Below are 22,391 nucleotides of genomic sequence, written 5' to 3' on the forward strand. Positions count from 1 at the left end.
CCCTTGTGGACGTCTTTCCCCGCCATGCTCATTCTGCCAAAGACGCCGTACCACGTCTTTGATATCAATATTTCAAAGATCTGTGATCGAAATCATATTTCTCCCCCGGAGACTTGAGATCTACTGTTAAGCCCCTCTCAACTCTCCAACGGTTCAAGAGCGCCATCTGGTGGCCGATCGGCGGATCGCCCAGAGTGGAAACAGGAAATGGAAGCTGGTGCTCATTTCAATTCGGTCCGATCACTTGGTAATAGTCCCAGGACTCGAGCTAGACACAACGGATAGCAATCCGTTACCAATAACTCGATAAACAACATGATTTGGATGTATATACTATTATACAACCTGGAAATGGATCGCATATTTCTACATCCCATAATAGGAATATTTCTGTTCCACGCTCATCGCCCAACGCTATGAGGAAGCTACGGTAAGATTCAGCGTTATTCTTTAACGTGTTCGATACTAACTGCTCTAATGATCATATCACCCACACTAGATGAATCATCTAACGGAATTATAAACGACCCCCCCCCCCCCCCATCCGGTCAACATCAGATGATCAGTAGTAACTTCTAGAAGCACGTCCATTTGAAATTTTTAATGTCCTATCAAACATTCTGGTAAAATCCTAACTACTTTTCAGGTTTGAACTTGAACAGGATCCAAGTTCATTCAGCTATCGGATGAAATAACTACACTCCCAGAATTCAATGTGATCATTGTCACTAGAACCATTTCACACCTGGAGCAAAGGCCCAGTCGTTCCTTTGTTATTCCAGTGAATGGACCCAGCAGGAGGCCTAGCCTAGCGACAAGCGGCCACTACATAGTTGGGTATTGTATCCATACAATACCCAACATATGCACAATTACCATGATTTTACTGTGTTTACAGTATAGTGCATTTTAGAGAGAGAGAGAGAGAGAGAGAGAGAGAGAGAGAGAGAGAGAGAGAGAGAGAGAGAGAGAGAGAGAGAGAGAGAGAGAGAGAGAGAGAGAGAGAAGACCTGTACCTGACTGTTCTTCATAATTTTCTGATTGCACTCGCATTGTTTATGTCCTTTGTATGAGGCTTCCTTGTACTTCTGTTTATGTGGACATAAATAAACATTTCAAATGTGTGTGTGTATCTGCGTGGGTGGGTGAGTGGGTGCCTGTGTGGCATCAGTTTGTCTTTCATATGCAGTTCAGAGAAAGTGAGAGAGGGAAAGAGAGCGGGAGAAAAAGGGAGATAAGGAGAGAGAGAGGATATATAGGGAGAGAAAGAAAGAGAGATAGAGGGAGAGAGGGGGAGAGAGAGGGATATAGAGGAAGAGAAAGAAAGAGGGAGATGGAGGAGGAGAGATGGAGGGAGAGAGAGGGAGATATAGATAGAGGGAGAGAGAGAGGGAGAGAGAGGGAGAGGGAGATAGAGAGGGAGAGAGATAGAGAGATGGATATATATATATATATAGAGAGAGAGAGAGAGAGAGAGAGAGAGAGAGAGAGAGAGAGAGAGAGAGAGAGAGAGAGAGAGAGAGAGAGAGAGAGAGAGAGAGAGAGAGAGAAAGAGAGAAAGAAAGAAAGACCTGTACCTGACTGTTCATAATTTTCTGATTGCACTCGCATTGTTTATGTCCTTTGTATGAGGCTTCCTTGTACTTCTGTTTATGTGGACATAAATAAACATTTCAAATGTGTGTGTGTGTGTGTGTGTGTGTGTGTGTGTATCTGCGTGGGTGGGTGAGTGGGTGCCTGCGTGGCATCAGTTTGTCTTTCATATGCAGTTCAGAGAAAGTGAGAGAGGGAGAGAGAGAGGGAGAAAAATGGAGATAAGGAGAGAGAGAGGATATATAGGGAGAGAAAGAAAGAGATAGAGGGAGGAGAGGGGGAGAGAGAGGGATATAGAGGAAGAGAAAGAAAGAGGGAGATACAGAGGAGAGATGGAGGGAGAGAGAGGGAGATAGGGAGATATAGATAGAGAGAGGGAGAGAGAGAGGGAGAGATAGAGGGAGAGAGATGGAGGAGATAGAGGAGAGGGAGATAGAGGAGAGAGAGAGAGAGAGGGAGAGAGAGAGAGATGGAGATAGAGAGATATATATATAGAGAGAGAGAGAGAGAGAGAGAGAGAGAGAGAGAGAGAGAGAGAGAGAGAGAGAGAGAGAAAGAAAGAAAGAAAGACCTGTACCTGACTGTTCTTCATAATTTTCTGATTGCACTCGCATTGTTTATGTCCTTTGTATGAGGCTTCCTTGTACTTCTGTTTATGTGGACATAAATAAACATTTCAAATGTGTGTGTGTGTGTGTATCTGCGTGGGTGGGTGAGTGGGTGCCTGCGTGGCATCAGTTTGTCTTTCATATGCAGTTCAGAGAAAGTGAGAGAGGGAGAGAGAGAGGGAGAAAAAGGGAGATAAGGAGAGAGAGAGGATATATAGGGAGAGAAAGAAAGAGAGATAGAGGGAGAGAGGGATATAGAGGAAGAGAAAGAAAGAGGGAGATACAGAGGAGAGATAGAGAGGGAGATATAGATAGAGAGAGGGAGAGAGAGAGGGAGAGATAGAGGGAGAGAGAGGGAGATAGAGGAGAGAGAGAGAGGGAGAGAGATAGAGAGATGGATATATATATAGAGAGAGAGAGAGAGAGAGAGAGAGAGAGAGAGAGAGAGAGAGAGAGAGAGAGAGAGAGAGAGAGAGAGAGAGAGAGAGAGAGAGAGAGAGAGAGAGAGAAAGACCTGTACCTGACTGTTCTTCATAATTTTCTGATTGCACTCGCATTGTTTATGTCCTTTGTATGAGGCTTCCTTGTACTTCTGTTTATGTGGACATAAATAAACATTTCAAATGTGTGTGTGTGTGTGTATCTGCGTGGGTGGGTGAGTGGGTGCCTGCGTGGCATCAGTTTGTCTTTCATATGCAGTTCAGAGAAAGTGAGAGAGGGAGAGAGAGAGGGAGAAAAAGGGAGATAAGGAGAGAGAGAGGATATATAGGGAGAGAAAGAAAGAGAGATAGAGGGAGAGAGGGGGAGAGAGAGGGATATAGAGGAAGAGAAAGAAAGAGGGAGATACAGAGGAGAGATAGAGAGGGAGATATAGATAGAGAGAGGGAGAGATAGAGGGAGAGAGAGGGAGATAGAGGAGAGAGAGAGATAGAGAGATGGATATATATATATATATAGAGAGAGAGAGAGAGAGAGAGAGAGAGAGAGAGAGAGAGAGAGAGAGAGAGAGAAAGAAAGAAAGAAAGAAAGACCTGTACCTGACTGTTCTTCATAATTTTCTGATTGCACTCGCATTGTTTATGTCCTTTGTATGAGGCTTCCTTGTACTTCTGTTTATGTGGACATAAATAAACATTTCAAATGTGTGTCTGCTATGACATCACTGCAATGACAACACAACGTTCCAGAATGTACTAACCTACACTGTAGCATATCACATTGTGTGCCGCCATAAGCCTTCAGGGTATTCTTGTTTACCAGAGAGGAGATCCGGTACAAGAATCTAGTTCGTTGGTTGACTTTTTTTAATTTAAAAATAGGGAAGCAATGTCCAGGCACGCACTCCAGGTTTTTCCAAATTTATTGGCAGCCTGTAATCATGACGTTTCGGTGTGAACACACCTTCTTCAGAATGGCTTGCAACTTTTTTTTTATTACATTGGATTCCATTTTGTCACAGGAAAGATTTGCCTCTAGGATGAAACCTAGGTATGTAATTTCATCTTTCCTTGTGACAATATTGTCACCCACTGTACAAGACTGTACAAGAAATTCCTTCTGTAATGTACTGATTTCTTTTGATTTCTCTGTTTGAGAGAGAGAGAGTGTGTGTGTGTGTGTGTGTGCTCTACTGAGCGCACCTTTCTACTCTAGATAGAGAGCTGTCATCACGTAGCCCGCTTGAATGAACTGCGAGATAACTCATAACTCGTACACACACGCACTCTGTCTCTGCCATACAGTAGTTATGTTGTTTTAGCGCGACGTGGGTATATACACGGGCGAGGATGAAAAGCATGTTAGACTACTTTTAATTCATAAGTTAACGTTCCGTCGGGTCCGCGTGTATTCTCGAGAATGATAATAATAATAATGCAGGACCTCTTCAGATTATATTATCAACGACAGACAGTGAGAAACACAACCCCCCCCCCTCTCGCGCTGAAGAATATGCATATTAGATCACTCAGTGATTAACACCTATGCGCCGTTTGTGTGTGCGCGTGCATGTACGTGACGCGTTGTAGTTCGGGGAATACAGGGATCATTTAGAACTATACAATTTAGCAAGAATTAAACATATTTACAAGTCGTATTACGTTTAGCAAGTAAGGATACATATAGATTACACTATATGCACTCGAAATTGTCTTTGTTCTATTTTTACAGATTTCTGAAAAACGGGACTTCCTGAGCATTTGTGAGAGATTTAAATCCTTTTGTTCTCCGCCGACGGGTGCAATAAGCCCCGTTGACTCCTAAGGGTTAAGAATATAAGCCTGGCGACCAAAGTGTTAACTAACTACAGCAAAATAACAATCTTGTGATTATTTTTAAAATACAAATAAATAAATAAATAGAACATTTGGAGATGTATGCAAAAATATCACAACAAAAACTTAAATGCAAAGTTTTTGAACTAATCAAACCAAAGGCGTAAACGCTTGAGGGTTTGATTCAACCAGACTAAACTAGGCACATGTGGAAGAAGCCTAAGTTGGCATGAGTAGGTTCTAAAGCTACAGCAGCTTTTTTAGCCTTTTATAATTTTCTCCCATCCAACCAATTCAGTCGTTATGCCAATTCCTTTCCTGGTTGTTGTGCTGTCCTACTGTTGGTCTGGGGAGAGTATAGACTACCACATTCTTCCTCTGTTGGTCTGGGGAGGGTGTAGACTAGGCATGGGCCGGTTACCTGTCCCACGGTTTACCGCGGTTTGAAAACCTTGCAGTGTCAAAATCACTAAAACTATGTTCAGACGGATAGGCGCCGACGGTATAAGTTACATTTCGAATCATGAACTTCGGAACATGCCTGCCAGAAATGTCAACTGGAATGCTGGAATAGCTGGTAGTTACCATGGCTAGCTAGTTAGTTGTAAGGGATAATACATGACGTGGTGTGCTGTTATCTGAAAATAATGCTCAATGCATGGGGGTAGCGTTAGCCCTTCGCAAGGTGGTTTGCCTGGAAAGTAACGTTAGCTACATATCTAGCAAGCTATACAAAAAGAACGTTTAATGTGACTGATCTAGTGAGCTAGAATCAGAACATTCCACCCATAAATAGCTCATGTCAAATATAAAAAACGTAACGTTTTGACAAGAGCTAGCTAACGTTAGCTAGTTAGCCAGCTAGCTAGTAGTACCGGTGATGTTGCCAATTGATTTCGGTCGACTAACGTTAGCGAGATTGGCCTACGTTCCGCTACATATTCATAATCATTAAAGCGTAGTGCAACGCTAAACGTTTATTTTGCATGAATACAAACAACAACACTCTTTCTGGGTTGCTAGCAACATCGAATAATATCCGGGCGGAACCCTTATTCCCAACAACAGTTCTGTGGGTGAATTATGTCTAACCACCACACACACAGCTAGGAGTTTCACTGAGAAATTGCATTGAGATCGAGAGCGCACAGAGATTCACGCTATCCCTGCTGAACAGGCACCCTGACCGACCAGTAGGAGTCGCTATCGCAATGACCAGGACTAATACCCCACTGGCTTCCCACCTGTGAAGACTGCCAATTGTGTTCGTAGGGACGACTGACCGAGCCAGAGGTATCGCTACTGGGAATTGAACCCAGGTCTTGCAGTGGTAGGTGAGTGCTTAGACCTCTACACTACCCAGATGCCCTCAGCTGTTTTATTTGTATTTATTTATCTATTTTCAATTGTATTACAAATAAATAAACAGAATGCATGTGTTCAATGTCAGAGGTGCAGTTATATAATAATGAATAACACTGAGCTCTATCTACAAATCAATTACCGTAATTCCTCTAATAGTGACCCGGGCTTGTATTTGCTTAAACTGTAGCGCAGGGCTATTCAACTGGCGGCCCGCGGGCCAGATCCGGCCCGCGGGATGATTCTGACCGGCCCGCCAAAGATTACATGATAATAATTCTTTTTTTTTTATATTTTTTTTTTAACTTTTTTCTTTTCATGTCAACGTTAACACGCACAATTGAGCCAAAAGTCACTCAATTAATGACAGATTTCATTGATAAATTGAGGGAAAACTTTGCAAGTCGATTTGATGAATTTGACATGTCCAGAGAATTGATGCATTTTGTGAGCAACCCATTTGCCAATGTAGCTGCTATTTCCACAAAAGGACAAGAGTTCCTTGCATCACTTCACATTGATGAAGGTCTCCTGCAACTTGAAATAATTGACATGCAAGCATCATCTGCTCTGAAGCAGGCACTTGAGAATGAATCCACCACAACATTTTGGATAAAGTGTATTCATGTCAAGACATTCCCCAAAATAAAAACGCTGGCAATATCTGTGCTAACAATGTTTGGCTCAACATGCACCTGTGAATCCAGTTTCTCTCACATGAATTCCATTAAAACAAGCAACGTGCCTCCTTGACAAATGAGCATTTGCATCACTGTTTGCGGGTAGCCCTCACTTCCTATGAACCCTCTTTCTCTGCCATTGCCCAGTCAAAGAAGTGCAATCGCTCTCATTAGATGTGTGTATGTAGGCTAGGCCTGTCTGCCCCCCACCCCCCTGATGTTTGAGAGTTAAGAGTGGACAATAAGTGCTAATAAGATGCTGTGATTTGCTGTTGTTGCACAGACATGAAGCACTTTTTCATAAGCTCAGCTGCACTATAAATGTGTTTTTTTGTTCAAGTGTTGATGTTAGAATGTTCATGCACATCATGCACTTGTTTGTTTTTTATTTTATTTTTATATTGAAATGTTGAAGAGGAGATGTTGCAGTTGTTGCACAGTCATAAATGAAGCACTTTCTGCAGGAGATGTTGCAGATGTGGCACATAAATGAAGCACTTTTTTTGAAAAGTATACTACTTTTGCAATGTAGTTAAATAAAAGTTGTGAAAATGTGGTTGCGTGTTGTGTCAAGTGTACATATATTCATAGCACAGGGAGGCGCCGTGGCAGCCCGGCCCCTGGCCCCTTGGGTTTCTGACAATGTGGCCCCCTGAACAATTTAGTTGAATAGCCCTGCTGTAGCGGGTACCAGGCTTTTATTAGGAGGAGGCATGTATAAGAGAGAAGCCTATATTTCTAATTTTCAGATCATAATGAATAAATCAACATTTTGTGTCAGTTTGAACCCAGTAAAATGTACTGGGTTCATTTATTGTAAAAACCAAGTACTGTATGAAATAGTAAACAGTGCAATTACAGGTGGTCACTGGTCATTTCAACGTTTTCAAAGTGAAATCAAGTAACTTTACCTTAGCAGTAGAGCTGCCGCGATTACCGCATTACCGCGGTATCGCGGTTACATCACGCCCACCGCAAGAGTAGGCTGAATACCGCATCACCGCTGTTTTTTTATAATAATAATAAAGTACCCTCCTCTCGTTGGGCTTGCGGCTCTGCAGATATACCCTACTCCTCTATCGAGGTTCCAAGCGACCCTATTGGGTACCAGAAAAGTCACGTGAAACATTGCAGACCACTGATTGGTCAGAAGAGAGACGCGTCACACGTTGGATCAGAGCTCATCACAACACGGCTAATAACGTTAGCTTTAGCTCCCCGCCGGAGTGGACTACCATCGCTCCTCAGGAGTACTAAACGAGACATAATGATTTTACTGTCTGCAACGAATGTTATAATAAAAGCCCTTCGTTCTATACACTTGTCTGATTGAAAACTTTATTAACAGACCGCAGAATGGGACAACTCAGCACGCTCTGAGCAAAGAAAGGAACTGAGATATGAATTGATTATTTCTTGCCTTGCTATGGTCCGGTAAATACGCTGATGTTATTGAACGTGTAACTATATAACGTTAATGCCACAAAACGAATGCCTTTATTATAAAGTAGTAACTTTATAATAATAATAATAAGAAAGGGTCGGGGGGGTAACCACCCCTGCCCGCGACACCGAGTGAACGGCGCACGACCAGAGGGGAAACTTCGAATCCGTGTTTCACTTTCAATAACGAATGCGTGCTTGCCGAATCCCAAACAATATTCATGCTGCAAAGTCATCCTCTATAGATAGACATTTAGACTAGAGGCAGGCTATATGCTATAAAGAGTAGACGACTAAAAAAAAAATGCATTCAAATTTTCTTTTTAATTTTTTTTGTGTGCGTGCGGTAATAACCGCGGCGGTAGGAAATATTTCGCAAATTTGTGCGGTAAGGAAACCATCAATACCGCGGCAGCTCTACTTAGCAGCTCAGTATGCAGCTCAGTATATTAGTAACCCGGCTTGTATTAGGAGGTCGGCTTATAATTGCTTAGCTCAAGAGCGCACCCGGCCATTAATAGAGACCCGGTTTGTAATTGAATACCGGTCACTATTAGAGGAATTACGGTACCTACTAACATACAGTTAGTTTGTACTTAAGCAGTTACTACTTCAGGTGGGCTTGTCTGATTCAGTGGTTGTATATGTGTGTGTGTCTATGTATGGGACACAGTGATGATGGGGTCGTTTGGAGTGTACCAACCTGTCTCCTTGGGGGGGCATGGGTCGAGGACCCTGGCCTCTGGGCCGATCCATTCGGGGAGAGAGTGGGGGTCGACCGAGCATCCTCCTGTCACGGCCTGGAGGACACAGACATTGGAATTCACAAGACCATACAAAATGTAGAGCTAGGAGGCCTGTGGTTACTGTAGCACTAAACACCTTGATGAACATTGTTACTGATAGAGTTGTGCCCTTCCTGATGACTTGTTGTACAGAACTTGTAAGTCAATTTGGATAAAAGCGTCAGCTAAATGACAAAATGTAAATGTACTGTTTAGCTCAAACACACGGCATGGTCACATAACGTGAATGCAATCTACTTAATTTAACCCTAACCCTAAATAGCTCCGTGAAGATGAGTTTTTTTTTCAGAGAAAGGCACGTTACTTCCTCGCGTCTAATTCATCCGGTTTCCGCCGGGATGAGCAGAGATATTTATAAATTCATATTTCACTAATAACACTTAACCTCTTACATACAGCCGGCCCGCAAATGACATCACATTATAATTAGGGATGTCCGATATTATCGGCCGACCGATATTATCGGCCGATATCGGCAGTAAAATGTGATATCGGAAAATATCGGTATCGGTTTAAAAAAAAATAAAACAATAACAATATTTGTTATATATATCCAGTGAAATTATTAGTTACCTGAAATTATTCAGTTTTTTGGGGGGGGGGGAAACCCTGCATATATCGGTATCGGTTGATATCGGTATCGGAAATTAAGAGTTGGACAATATCGAAATATCGGTATCGTTAAAAAAGCCAATATCGAGCATCCCTAATCATAATTCAGTCTCTCTAGACAGTCTGACATAATTATAGTTTTTTCCCCCCAAACGTATTCAAGAGTAAAAATCCTAACCTTGTCACAACAGCAGTCAGTGTATATTTTCAGCAATATGTTTGCTTACCAATAGGTTAAAGTGTTATTAGTGAGATTTTAGTTTTTGAAATGTGTTGTTTTGATCGCGGGGATCCGCCATTTTGAATTAGCGGCCGTCGCTGAATGATGACGATTGTAGTCATTTTGAGAAAAGGGCATCCAGAGCTCTCAATGAGCGTTGGAATTTTTTTTAAACTACACTTCCCAACGGCTTCTAGCTTTTTTGGCATTCGAAGCTTCGGGGCCGAGATTCGATTTTAATTAAAAATATTATTATAATTTTTCTTTTTTATATATATATATTTTTTTATGTTGTGGGACTTGTACAGCACTTTGGTCAACTTGGTTGTTTTTAAATGTGCTCTATAAATAAAGTGGATTGAATTGGATTAATTAATTAAATTAATAATGAGTCAGGAGCTGCGCTGCCTGGGCAGCTGCTCTCCGTTACACAGCCAACAACATTACATTACATAATTATGTTGCAACCTTCGTCTAAAAAGCAAACAATTATATAAATATTTATATGTAGTTAATAGAGACAAAGGCAGAATTCGACTTAATTTTCTATTAACACTTTCAATGCCGGCCATTAACGTTGATTAATGTCCTTGAGTGCCATCATCCACTTCAATGATAGCGTTAAAAACGCATAATCTATGTTTTAAATTATGGCTAGGTGTCTAACCTGCCCGCCGCTTATCAATGACTTGTTTGCAGTCAACATTGTCGAAACGGATTGTTTTTTTAATCGGTTCATATCCTTTTTATAGCATTTCGAAAAGCTATAGTTTTCAAACATTTCAGGAAAATAGAAAGATTCCGTCATAAACGGCATTTATTGGAATATTCTCGAATACTGTCATTTGTCGGCCTATTTATGAATAGTTTTCAAATAAACGCTAGATTATCAATAGTATATGTGTACTTATGCACGCTATAGAAGCGAGCTGAGAAATCGATTATCTTATTTCCTCAACAGCACACACACACATATACACATACGAGACACGCTGAGATATAGGTCAAAACAGCTCCGATTACCCCAAGACTGGTAACATAGATGCCTTACCTTAGATCAGATGTTCTCCAAAAAGATTATTCCAATTCCTGATCGCCATTCCAAATATCGATCACGTTTATTGATTGATTATTGGCTGCAGTAAATATATATTCCAGGCTGCTTTCCATCTCGCGATCACTTCCCTCTTCATCAGATCCCTCGCCAGCATAGTGGAGCCAGTAGGCTCCCCCCCCACAGATCCACCAGTGTAATCGAATGGCCTGCAGTTACACAGGGATAGACGATAGGGGGCGGTGTTATCCCATCGGAGCTCCTAGAGGGGCTGCTGTACCAACGGGAGACTCGGTTGATGAAATATTCAGAGCGCTAATAAAAAAAAATAAACGACAATTCGCGTCGTCGGCACTCAACGGGGGGCATGAAATGACGACATAACATGTTGCTGGCACTCAAAGTGTTAAGACATGTTTTTATATGGGTCGGGACACTATAAAAAATACTATAGAGAATTGTCAGTGCTGTACAGTTTAAACCTTTTAAAATCTTATACAAACGAAACACTTTGCTTTCATGAAATATTGTAACCGTCATTTGAGGCTTTATCAAAGCAGCACAATGAACACAAATCTGTCAGTGTCGAGTCCGACCTCATCTTGAATAACAAACAGCATTGCTTGTTGTAGTTAACTGGTTCGGGGCCAACCACGTATATATACGTGTTTGGGAGCCGACCTTTGACGGCCAACCACGTATATATACGCGTTAAACTAGTTTTTGCTTTTATTCCATTTTAATATCCCGGATGTTGTCACAGAGCTGTATTTTGGCTAGAAAAATATTGGGACTCCGAAAGTGCAGTACCGGCCAGATCCTGGTATTGGCGCTGTCTCGAGAATGCAGTTTCCCCTGTTGCAGACCGGGTGTAACTTTTTTTTCGCTCCGGGTGGACTTTTCTTATTAGCCTAAAGCTATGGCTTCACCAGATCGCCTGGAATACTTTTTGCGACGCCGAATTCAGTATGCAGTAAAGGAATATAGCATCAGCCAATGGACATACCGATCTACCAGATGGTGATCAAATAACTGGGAAATTATTTTTGGAATCCAACCGGCCACAGGTAAGAGCGATTTGACGTCAATTTCAGCCTGATCAGGCCTTGTTCTTATAGCCATCCACCCGGTCAGCGTATCTTGTTGCAATAACGAATGCCGTTATTGGTAATCAATAATCAGAAACGACTTCCCCCGCCCCCCCCCCCCTTTCATGCATTCATGGTGGAACATGATACCGATCATATGCATTTTGATTTTTAACTAGCTTGTGTAGGGCCGAAACGCCAATCGATACGTTTAACGTTATTAGCTTAGCGCCCTATAACTAGCGTTGCAGGAATTATACCAGACCATTGCGATATAACGTTCATATTCACGACGCTATAAAACGGGAACGTATTGATGAAAAAATAATTTCTTTATGGCATATTGAAGGGAAGCTTTATACTGTCAATTGACAATGGACACATAGCAATAATATAAAATATAGATTTAGCTCTACAAACAACCTCACGCACAGTGAAACAACAAGCCCTGTCTACTGTAGCCAAAATTAAGTCAACCAAAGAAGGGAACACCTCGTACCTAGCAAAACCAGAGGAAATATGCTCAGCCTTCACAGAGTTTTATAAAATGCTTTATAAGAACACCGGTATCTGTAATGAAGTGAATGAGATAAAAACCTTTTTGCAAAACATTAATCTCCCAAATCTGTCAGAATCGGCAAGAGATGAAATGGAAGCCCCCATTACAGATTTTGAAATTAGAGAAGTAATTAGAAATCTCAAAAATAATAAAAGTCCAGGTCCGGATGGATTTTTTTTTTTTATTATTATTTTTTTTTTCCCCTCCTTTTTCCTCCGTTTTTTCTCCCATCCCAATGTTAGTCGTTATGCCAATTCCCAATCCCCTTCCTGGTCGCTGCGCACCTACCCCCCACAGTCGGTCTGGGAGAGTGGAGGCTATCACGTGCTTCCTCCGACACACGTGTAGCCAATCAACTGCTTCTTTTCACCTGGCAGCGCGGACTCTCACTGAGAGGGTGTAACGTGTGGAAGGATCACACTACCCCCCTTAGATCCTATCCTCGCTGAGCAGGCGCCCCGACCGAACTGTAGGAGTCGCTGTTTACAACGACCAGGACACACCCATCAGCTTTCCCACCCCTAACACTGCCAATTGTGTTAGTATGAACGACCAGCCAAGCTGATAGCAATGTGGAGAGCTGGGCTCGAACCCAGCGTCTCCTGCATTGGTGGCAAGCGCCTTGCCCACTACACCACCTAGCCGCCCCCGGATGGATTTTCTAACGATTTCTATAAGACATTCGTGGACATTTTAGCCCCCTTGTTACTGAAGGCATACGACCACTCATTCTAGACAAACACACTCCCTGAGACGTGGGGGGATGCTATTATCACAGTAATACACAAAGAAGGGAAAGACGCAACACTATGTGGGTCCTACCCAGGGTTTCCGTTAGAATTTTTTTTTGCCGGTCTGAGTGTCCGGTAGATTTTCAATAACTTAAAACTAGGCTACTTTTGCGTATATACAGTCATTAATATATTCCAAATAAAATAAGTCCCTCGAGACTTCGTGCTGCTGCCGACTTGAGGTGTCGGTGGGCAGTCTGCCCGACATTAATAAACAGCAGTCTGTTATAATCAAATTTTTTTTTTCCACTTTTTCTCCCATTTTCTATTTTTCTCCCATCCCAATTTTTCATATCGTCCAATTCAACCCTCCCCTGTCTTCGAACGTTGTTTCTTGCTTCCCACAAGCCGGCTGCAATGTGGACTAAGTCATACATAGCACGAGTCCCCTCCGATACTCGAGGTAACAGCCATCGCATCTTTTCACCTGCACGGCTCGATCTTTCAGCGTCGGGGGTCTGGGCTTTGGAGGGGCCCCGCCCCCGTCGCTTCTTGATTCTACTGCGCAGGCGCACCAACCGACCTGTAGGAGTCGCTGTCCCCACCCTTCAGTTTCCCTCCCCGTAATACGGCCAATGTGTATTACTGTGGACGACCAGCTAAACTGAAAGCAATGTGGAGAGTGGGGCTCGAACAGCTGCAGACCCGCAGAGCAGCAGTGTTTTCAGGTCCGGTCTGGGGACCGCTCAGCAGCGCCCCCCACCCAACAGCTGAATTGCCAATGGCTGAATTGGAGTACTGCACTGTGCGGGCACGGCTCTGTGGGTTCTGTGGCTCTGCAGCTGCATGCTTCTCGCAAATCTACCACCAAGCTCCCGCTGACAACATCGTTGTCATTATTAGACCTGCTTGGTGAGGCAACGATGAAACAAATGTAATGATTGTTTCGTTCATCGCATAGGCTATTTAATTTTAGCCAATTTTAATACAATTCAAATAATCAAATTGTGCTTAGAGGGAATTATTTTCACCGGAGAGATTAAATATGTCGGACTTCAACAGATTTTGCCGGTCAAATACCGGTAATTACCGGCTAACGGAAATGCCGAAAAGGCTTTTGACCGGGTTTCATGGGAATTTTTATTTCAAACTTTAGAAAAATTTGGTTTTTGCCCAATATTTATTAATTATATTAGAGTATTATATTCAGATTTGAAGTCCTCTGTGTGTGTGAATTGCAAAATGTCTACTCCCTTCAGCCTACAACGGGGAGTTAGGCAGGGTTGCAGTCTTTCTCCTCTACTGTACGATATTTCAATAGAAGTGCTGGCCCAGTTGATAAGGGAAGAGGTGAATATCAGGGGAGTGAACGTGGGAGGGGAAGAACATAAGATTTCATTGTATGCGGACAATGTCCTCTACCTATCCGACCCAGTGAGGTCGATTCCATGCCTTATGAGTAAAAGTAAAACATTTGGTTATTACTCTGGATATAAAATTAACATAGACAAAACAGAGGCACTGGCTATTGGGGGGAACATTTCTCAACAGGCCAGATCCCTCTTCCCTTTTAAATGGCCAAGTACTGGTATTAAATATTTAGGCATTATCATAAAACCCACATTTGACCAATTGTATAAAGCCAACTACACAAGGCTGATCAATAAGATCAGAGAGGACGTGGATAGATGGACTGTTCTGCCTCTTTCCTTGATAGAGAGGGTGGAAATAATCAGAATGAACATACTCCCTAGCCAGGGGTTCTCAACCTTTCTGCTGACAAGGCACCCCTGTGTTCAATAAAATATTCAAGGGCACCCCTACATACGATAAAGACTTTTCCAGTCCTGTCTTTTTTGCTACAATGATGACAAAAGTGCTTGCTTTCAAAATAATGTTTATTTAAGAAACCGGGAAACACATTTGTATGTATATGCAGGCTATATAATGCATTATTACCAGGTGTTTCAGGTCTAAATGGCCTAGTACTGTTGACATTACACTGCTTGTAGTAGTAAATCAAATAGCATATTTCTTTAAATAAAAATACAGAAAATTATCACTAAAGTGCCATCTGTTGCAACTGCACACTTTTCCATAAAAATAGCATATTTAGATAGGTGTGACCATTTCTCAAAAACTGAAAATCATTTTTTTTAATACAGAAAAGGATCACTAAAGTGCTATCTGTTGCAGCTGCACTGTTCTCCATAAAAATAGCATATTTGGATACGTTTGACCATTTCTCCAAAACAGAAAATCATGTATTTTTTTAAATGCAGAAAGGGATCACCAAGTTACCATTTCTCAAAAAATATAAATAAATACAGAAAATAAGCACTCGTTCACTCAGTGGACATTTCTAGCTCAATGCGAGGTCTGCTGCTGCTGGCTAATAATACGGTCAATACGTGGGGAGATCTTTGACAAGGCAACACGCATGTCATCCTCAAGGCTCAACTTGGCCCTACATTTTGTTTTCAGAGCTGTCATGGATGAAAAGCCAGCTTCACACAGATATGTGGTGCTGAATGGTATCAACACCTTAACTGCTGCATCATGAGATACTTTGTACACCACACTCTGAAACTAGCTCTCCAGGTGGTATCAAATGAGATTTCAATGAGTTCTTCCAAGAGTTTGGATGGAGATGTGTCAGGAAGCTTTGTCTCAATGTTGTCTGTAAAGTTTTTTTTTTATCCAGAGTAACTTGGTGATCCTTTTCTGTGTTTTATTAAATAATGATTTTCAGATTTTGAGAAATGGTCAAACTTATCCAAATATGGTATTTTCATGGAAAACAGTACAGCTGCAACAGATAGCACTTTAGTGATAATTTTCTGTAATAAAAAAAAAAAAAAAAAAAAAACGTTTTTTTTTTTTTATATTTTGATCTCAAGGCACCCCTGTTGAGAACCGCTGCCCTAGACTACTGTATCCGTTTCAAATGCTGCCCATCCCAATTGATAACCCCACTTTTAATTTACTAAAAATGCGCTTTGAGTGACAGTCACTCACCCACCTGCACTGGCAGATAACTTTGGGGAGAGAGAGAGAGTGGTCAACAATGGTGGTCAATAATTTTCGCCATCAGTGGTGACTGGTCAGTTCAGGACCGTTTACAACCGGACGTGGTCACTCGTCTGAAATATCGCTGGATATTTCGTCTTGTAACTCGAGACCCGAAGCACGCATTAGGTTGAGTGTGGTGACGATCGAAAGGCGGCAAATTCAACTTTACAACAATGTTGCAGGGTAAAAAATGCCGCCCCAGAGCCGGCAGACGAAGACAAAGTGCCGCGGCGTGGGCACATTCTGCGCACAGGCGCGATGTACCATATACGGTATGCCGAACGTTAAGACTATATTCTTCCTCATTTCATTCGGTTTAGACCTCTGTTATTGTAAATAAACGTCCTTTTTGATATAAAATGGACGACTCAGGGGGGGCGGCTAGGTGGTGTAGTGGGCAAGGCACTCGCCACCAGTGTGGAGACGCTAGGATTCGCGTGTTCGAATCCAGCTCTCCACATTGTTTTCAGTTTAGCTGGTCGTCCGCAGTAATACACATTGGCCGTATTACGGGGAGGGAAAACTGAAGGGTGGGGATCGAACGTTGTGAACAAGCGACTCCTACAAGTCGGTTGGTGCGCCTGCGCAGTAGAATCAGGAAGTGTCGGGGGCAGCGTGAGCCTCCCACGCGTTACTCCTCGACACTGAGAGATCGAGCTGCGCAGGTGAAAAGATGCGACTGCTGTTACCTCAAGTAACGGAGGGGACTTGTGCTATGTATGACTTAGTCCACATTGCAGCCGGCTTGTGGGAGGCAGGAAACAGCGTTCGTGACAGGGGAGGGATGAATTGGATGATACGAAATTGGGATGGGAGAAAAAATAGAAAATGGGAGAAAAAGTGGATCAAAAAAAAAAAAAAATGGACGACTCAGCAGACAACTGTTCAAAAATGCACCGGGAGATAAGGGTGTCTCAGCCTTAGACAGTGGCCTCATGGAATGACAACAAACAACACAATGCAGAGACAGACGACACGGACGGAGGCAATGAAGGCTGAAAACATAGCTTTCCATCACTAATCTAAACAAAGAAACATATCATGAGATGATACTTTGGCCATATGGCCAAGCTCTAGTCTACAGGTCTGTCTCCTTACCTCTATCTGGAGACATGGCCATTCTCTTGCTGGGCGGGGAGGTCGGTCTGTCTTTGTCCGATGGCATGTACCTCTTCCTGTTGCCCCTGTCCGCCTGCTGCTGGAGAATGAGCATGAGAGAGAGGATGAGAGAACATCTGAGAGAATTCGAGTCAGGTGCCTGCGATCGATATGAGACGATATCATATGCCCATTTAACACAATCAGTAACATTTAGATCAACTCAAAAAAGGCAACGGAAATATCATTTGATATTTTTATTTTTGAGCTCTTCCAGACATTTAAATTAAAAACAATCTATTGTTTTTAATAAAAATAGACCTCCTGTTCACTGTAAAGTGCCAGGTTTTGATATATTGAGCTTTAAACTTTAAGTAAAACAATTTGGAATTCGCAACACACAACCTAAAACCCCTCCCTACCTCCCTCTCCCAAACCATTCCTACAACAATTTCTTTATGTTGCATGATCATGTATACATTTATTATGTATTATATTTTTATGTTTAAATATCAACATTATCTGTCCATCCTCAGTAAATACTATCAAACTCCGCTAACCAACTTAGTTAGCGGAAGCAGCTAACGTTACTTTAGGTTTTTAACACGACATGGGCATAAAGGAATGGCGAGGATGCCAAGCATGTTAGATGCATTTGAAAAAAAAGAAGCAGGGACTTATTTCGGGTCGTAAAATGCTACCAAATAGGCACACTCTGCAACCAAATAGGCGCACTCTGCACCCCGCTGTAACGTCTACACACAGGCGCTTCACATGCTACTGCTGTTGTTGTTGTTGGACGTGTATAGCCATCCCGCATCTCTGCCAGATGGTTCGTTTTCACATCTCGCGTGATGATCTTGCGCAAATCCAGCTGCCGGAGCTGCGCTTGGGAGACTCGCCACGGGAGTATCGATATGAACCGATCTTTTGGATCGGTTGATAATAGGGCTGACCTTCGATTTCTTTTTGGTATTCGAAGCTTCGGGGCCGAGATTAGATTTTAATTCGAATCTTCGAGATAAAAATAATAATAATTCTTAATTTTTTTTATGGACTTCCGGTTTGGACTTCCGCTCCCGTTCATGTTAATTTCGCTTCAAAACCCACTTTTTACAACACTAATGTGTTTAAACCTCGACGTATATATTAACTAAGTCCTTCTACTAACTATATCAACAGAAAGAATCAACATGACATCAAAGAAAGAACCTGTAAAGAGACGCGGAGCAGACAATCTAACGGCAGACCCTGCGGAGACGCGCTCCGTGAAGGCTCGGACAATCGAGATCGAGAATAAAACAAACGATAATACCATCGCTTCCACCGCTCCTGCAACCTCACCCGAGACAGTCATGGAGAATACATCACACGATTTCGAGTCTCTGGCTATTCTGATAAAGACCTTGACCGACAAGGTAAAGATCTTAACCGACAAGGTTGATGCCAAGGCTGATAATATTGCTGATAGGGCTGACGCTAATGCTAACGCTTTCAAGTTATCTATCGAAGCTAAATTCGAAGAATTTAAAGCAGCGGCTGCAGTACAAACCGAGCGCATTATTGCAGTTGAAAATACCATGGGCGAATATACACTGAAACTCGTTGAGGGCAATAAGGCTCTACATGATAATATCGCAGAACTAGCGGTGGAGATGCAAGAGGGTGACAAGGAGCTTTTGCAGAAGATACTTGACAACAACGAGAAAACAACGGATAGGTTGCTCGAAATCGAAAGTTACTCCCGTAGATTTAATATCCGTATAGTGGGATTGGATGAATCAGTCAAATGCACAGACGACTCGTTCGCGACAGTGTTAGCTGAAATTCTAGGTTCAGATACCCTCCCTACAGCACCGACAGTGGACCAACGCTACAGAGTCGGCACCCGAGACTACAGCAGCAACAAAGCGAGGGTGATCATTGCTAGCCTGCGTAAAGCTGAAATAAGAGACACGATCATCAGGGATGCACGTAAGAAGTGGGGAAAACTGACGTACAAAGGTAAACAAGTGTCGTTCTACGAAGATATGTGCAAGGAGGCTATAACTCTACGAGCCCGTTACAAGGTTGTGATGCATCAGATCTATGAGAAAAATCTCCGTCCAATCCTACGTTATCCAGCGAATCTTTCCATTGTGGAGGGAAATGGAAAAAGGTTCGGGCTCCGTTCGCCTGAAGTGGCCGAAGAATACATGAAGAATATACAACGTGGATGACAAGTTTATTAATTTTTTTTTTATCTATGTGGATAACTTTGCTATGGCTCGGACATCAAAAACGGCATCAAACAAGCTTTTGACAACATTGAGGTACAAATAGTTTAATACGAAACGCTAGACACTATATTTATAGATTTATGGTTTTGTGCAGGTCATGATCTGATGTCGACATTTTGGAACATTCTAGATTTTTTCGAACGCACTGTGTCATTGGAAGCTTTTGGAAAAGCTTTCCAAAAGCTCAAACAGTGAACTCCAAGCCCACGTGGTTGAACTAAAAATCCAAAGAAACAGACTAAGAAATGACGTAAACACCATGATCAGAACCGCAAAAAGAAATTTCATCAACGACAAAACTGAGGAAAACAAAAACAAACCCCGCGAACTTTGGAAATTACTCAATAATCAACTAGGCTGCAGTAAAAAACTTAAAACCAGATTCTCAAACATAAACATAAAGACGGACAACACGCTCATCACAGACAAGCTGGATGTAGCCAATTACTTAAACATCTTCTTCACAAACATAGCCACAACACTGGTAAACAAACTACCCTCCCACTCAGGGCATTATGGGGTAGAACACATAGTAGCATACTACAAAAACCTAGGGGTCCACAAAGACGACTTCAAACTTGAAATGGTAACAACCGATGAGGTACTCAAAAAATTGAGCGCCCTCCAACCTAACAAGGCCACTGGCCATGACAACATCCCCTCCAAATTCCTCAGAGACGCAGCAGCCGCCATCACCCCAGTCATCACACACATAATAAACCTCTCTATAAGACAGGGGCACGTCCCCAAGGACTTCAAAATTGCGAGAGTGACCCCTCTACACAAAAAGGGCAGCAAATTAGACCCAGGCAACTACCGCCCTGTTTCTATTCTTACCTCCATCTCGAAAGTCATGGAGAAAATAGTCTACGAACAGGTCGAAAAGTACCTGGCGGAAAAAAACCTAATCTACAAATTCCAATCTGGCTTCAGAACGTCCCACTCCACTGACACATGCCTCCTCTATTTGAACGACCACATCAAACAAGAGGTGGACGCTGGCAAATACTGCGGCATGGTCATGCTGGACCTACAAAAGGCCTTCGACACTGTCAATCACTCCATTCTAATGGACAAGCTAAAAGCAATTGGTTTTGATAGCCTATCAGTGAGCTGGATGCAATCCTACCTGGAGGGGAGAGAACAAATGGTAGAGGTAAACGGTACTCTATCCCCCCCCCTCACAGTGAGCTGTGGTGTTCCACAAGGAAGCATACTAGGACCGCTACTCTTCCTAATTTATGCAAATGACATGTCGTCAGCCTGTGACTGCAACTTGTTCCTGTTTGCGGACGACTCAGCCCTGCTGGTCTCTGACAAGAACAAATTGCAGGTTGAAAAAACCCTCAGCACGGAACTAGGCAAAATCTGCATATGGCTCGCTGATAACAAACTATCATTACACATGGGCAAAACAGAGTCCATTCTCTTCGGTTCAAATAACAAACTCAGCAAGACCGACGGCTTCTCAGTTACAGTGGGTGACAATATTGTCACAAGGAAAGACGAAATTACCTACCTGGGTTCCATCCTAGAGGCAAATCTTTCCTGTGACAAAATGGCATCCAATGTAATAAAAAAAGTCAACCAACGAACTAGATTCTTGTACCGGATCTCCTCTCTGGTAAACAAGAATACCCTGAAGACTCTGGCAGGAGCACTCATTCAAGGGTACTATGACTATGCGTGCACCTCATGGTACCAAAGCACCTCAAAGGCGCTTAAAACAAAATTACAAACATCACAAAACAAACTGGTCAGACTACTACTTGACCTGAACCCCAGAACCCACCTCACCCCTGCCCACTTTGCCAACCTAGGATGGCTTAGAGTAGACGACAGAGTACAGCAACTTGCAATGGGCCTGGTCTACAAGATACACTATACGACCGGGGTGCCCATGTACATGTCAAAATACTTCCCAAAGGTCAGTGAATACCACAACCACTACACCAGAGGAAGCTCAACAAATCATGTTAAACCCAGATTCGTCTCAAACAAGGGACTAAACACGTTTCGCAATTATGCCACAACAATGTGGAACGCCCTACCCAAAGCTGTAAAGGAATGTGAATCCCTGCCCACATTCAAAACCGCCCTTAAAGAGCACCTACGGGAGGCTGCAATTCGAAACTGGCCACCGTAAATGCCCAAAACCCCCACCACCTCCTAATAGACAGTCTCCTCCCCACCGCATGTATATATTCCCTCCCCGCCGTATGTATATTTCCCTCCCACCCACCCACCCCCTCCTAATGTACAGTCCCCCCCATCATATGTATATACTCTGTCAGGATCTAGGGGTAACAGTACTGTATATTTGAATACCGCCTATGTCACAAATGTATCAGTACTAAATACCTATATGTCCCTATGCCATAAATGTCATGTATGTTGTGTATGTCATAAATGTCTATATGAATTGAAAATGGGGGACCCTGATGGAAACAAGACAAACGTCTTTCTCAGGTCTGCATCCCCTTAACAATTGTATGTATTGAGCCGTACTGTATTGTACCCATTCTGCAATCTGTTAAATAAAGTTTTCATTCATTCATTCATTCATTCATATTGGAATATACTGGACTACACTGGATGACAACTCTATGGCAGGAAGAATGCACTGGAACATAAACATCAGTTTTCCACAAGTCATGATCGGTGGCAAACTTTTTGGAATACACTGGTCTTTTTCAATGAAGGCCCTGGAACAATAAAATCGGTATGTGACCTGCACATGAACCAGATATGGAAGATCAATAAACCTTCATAACGGATTAATGCCCACCCTTGGATGTGTAAGCTTGGCAAAGTTATTTTAAAATTTAAGCAATTGTTCCCTAATTTTTGGGATATCTATAATTTAGTTCTAAACATCTTTCTTTCTTTTTCTCGGTTTTCTGAAATGTTCCA

The 22,391-nt window shown here is 42.5% G+C and overlaps 1 protein-coding gene across 1 annotated transcript in view; it reads right to left on the minus strand.

The window, feature by feature from the left end:
- The window catches only part of zc3h18 (zinc finger CCCH-type containing 18), a 250,964-nt gene that overhangs the window by 26,745 nt on the left and 201,828 nt on the right, over positions 1-22,391 (minus strand). The window contains exons 16-17 of the mRNA XM_084335339.1: positions 17,200-17,296; positions 8,663-8,759 (exon numbers count right to left, since the gene is read on the minus strand). Of these exons, the coding sequence (XP_084191465.1) occupies positions 8,663-8,759; positions 17,200-17,296 (194 nt within the window). The remainder of the gene's footprint in view (positions 1-8,662; positions 8,760-17,199; positions 17,297-22,391) is intronic.

Source organism: Notolepis coatsorum, assembly GCF_963971535.1.
Source record: "Notolepis coatsorum genome assembly, chromosome: 18".
Lineage (NCBI taxonomy): Eukaryota > Metazoa > Chordata > Actinopteri > Aulopiformes > Paralepididae > Notolepis > Notolepis coatsorum.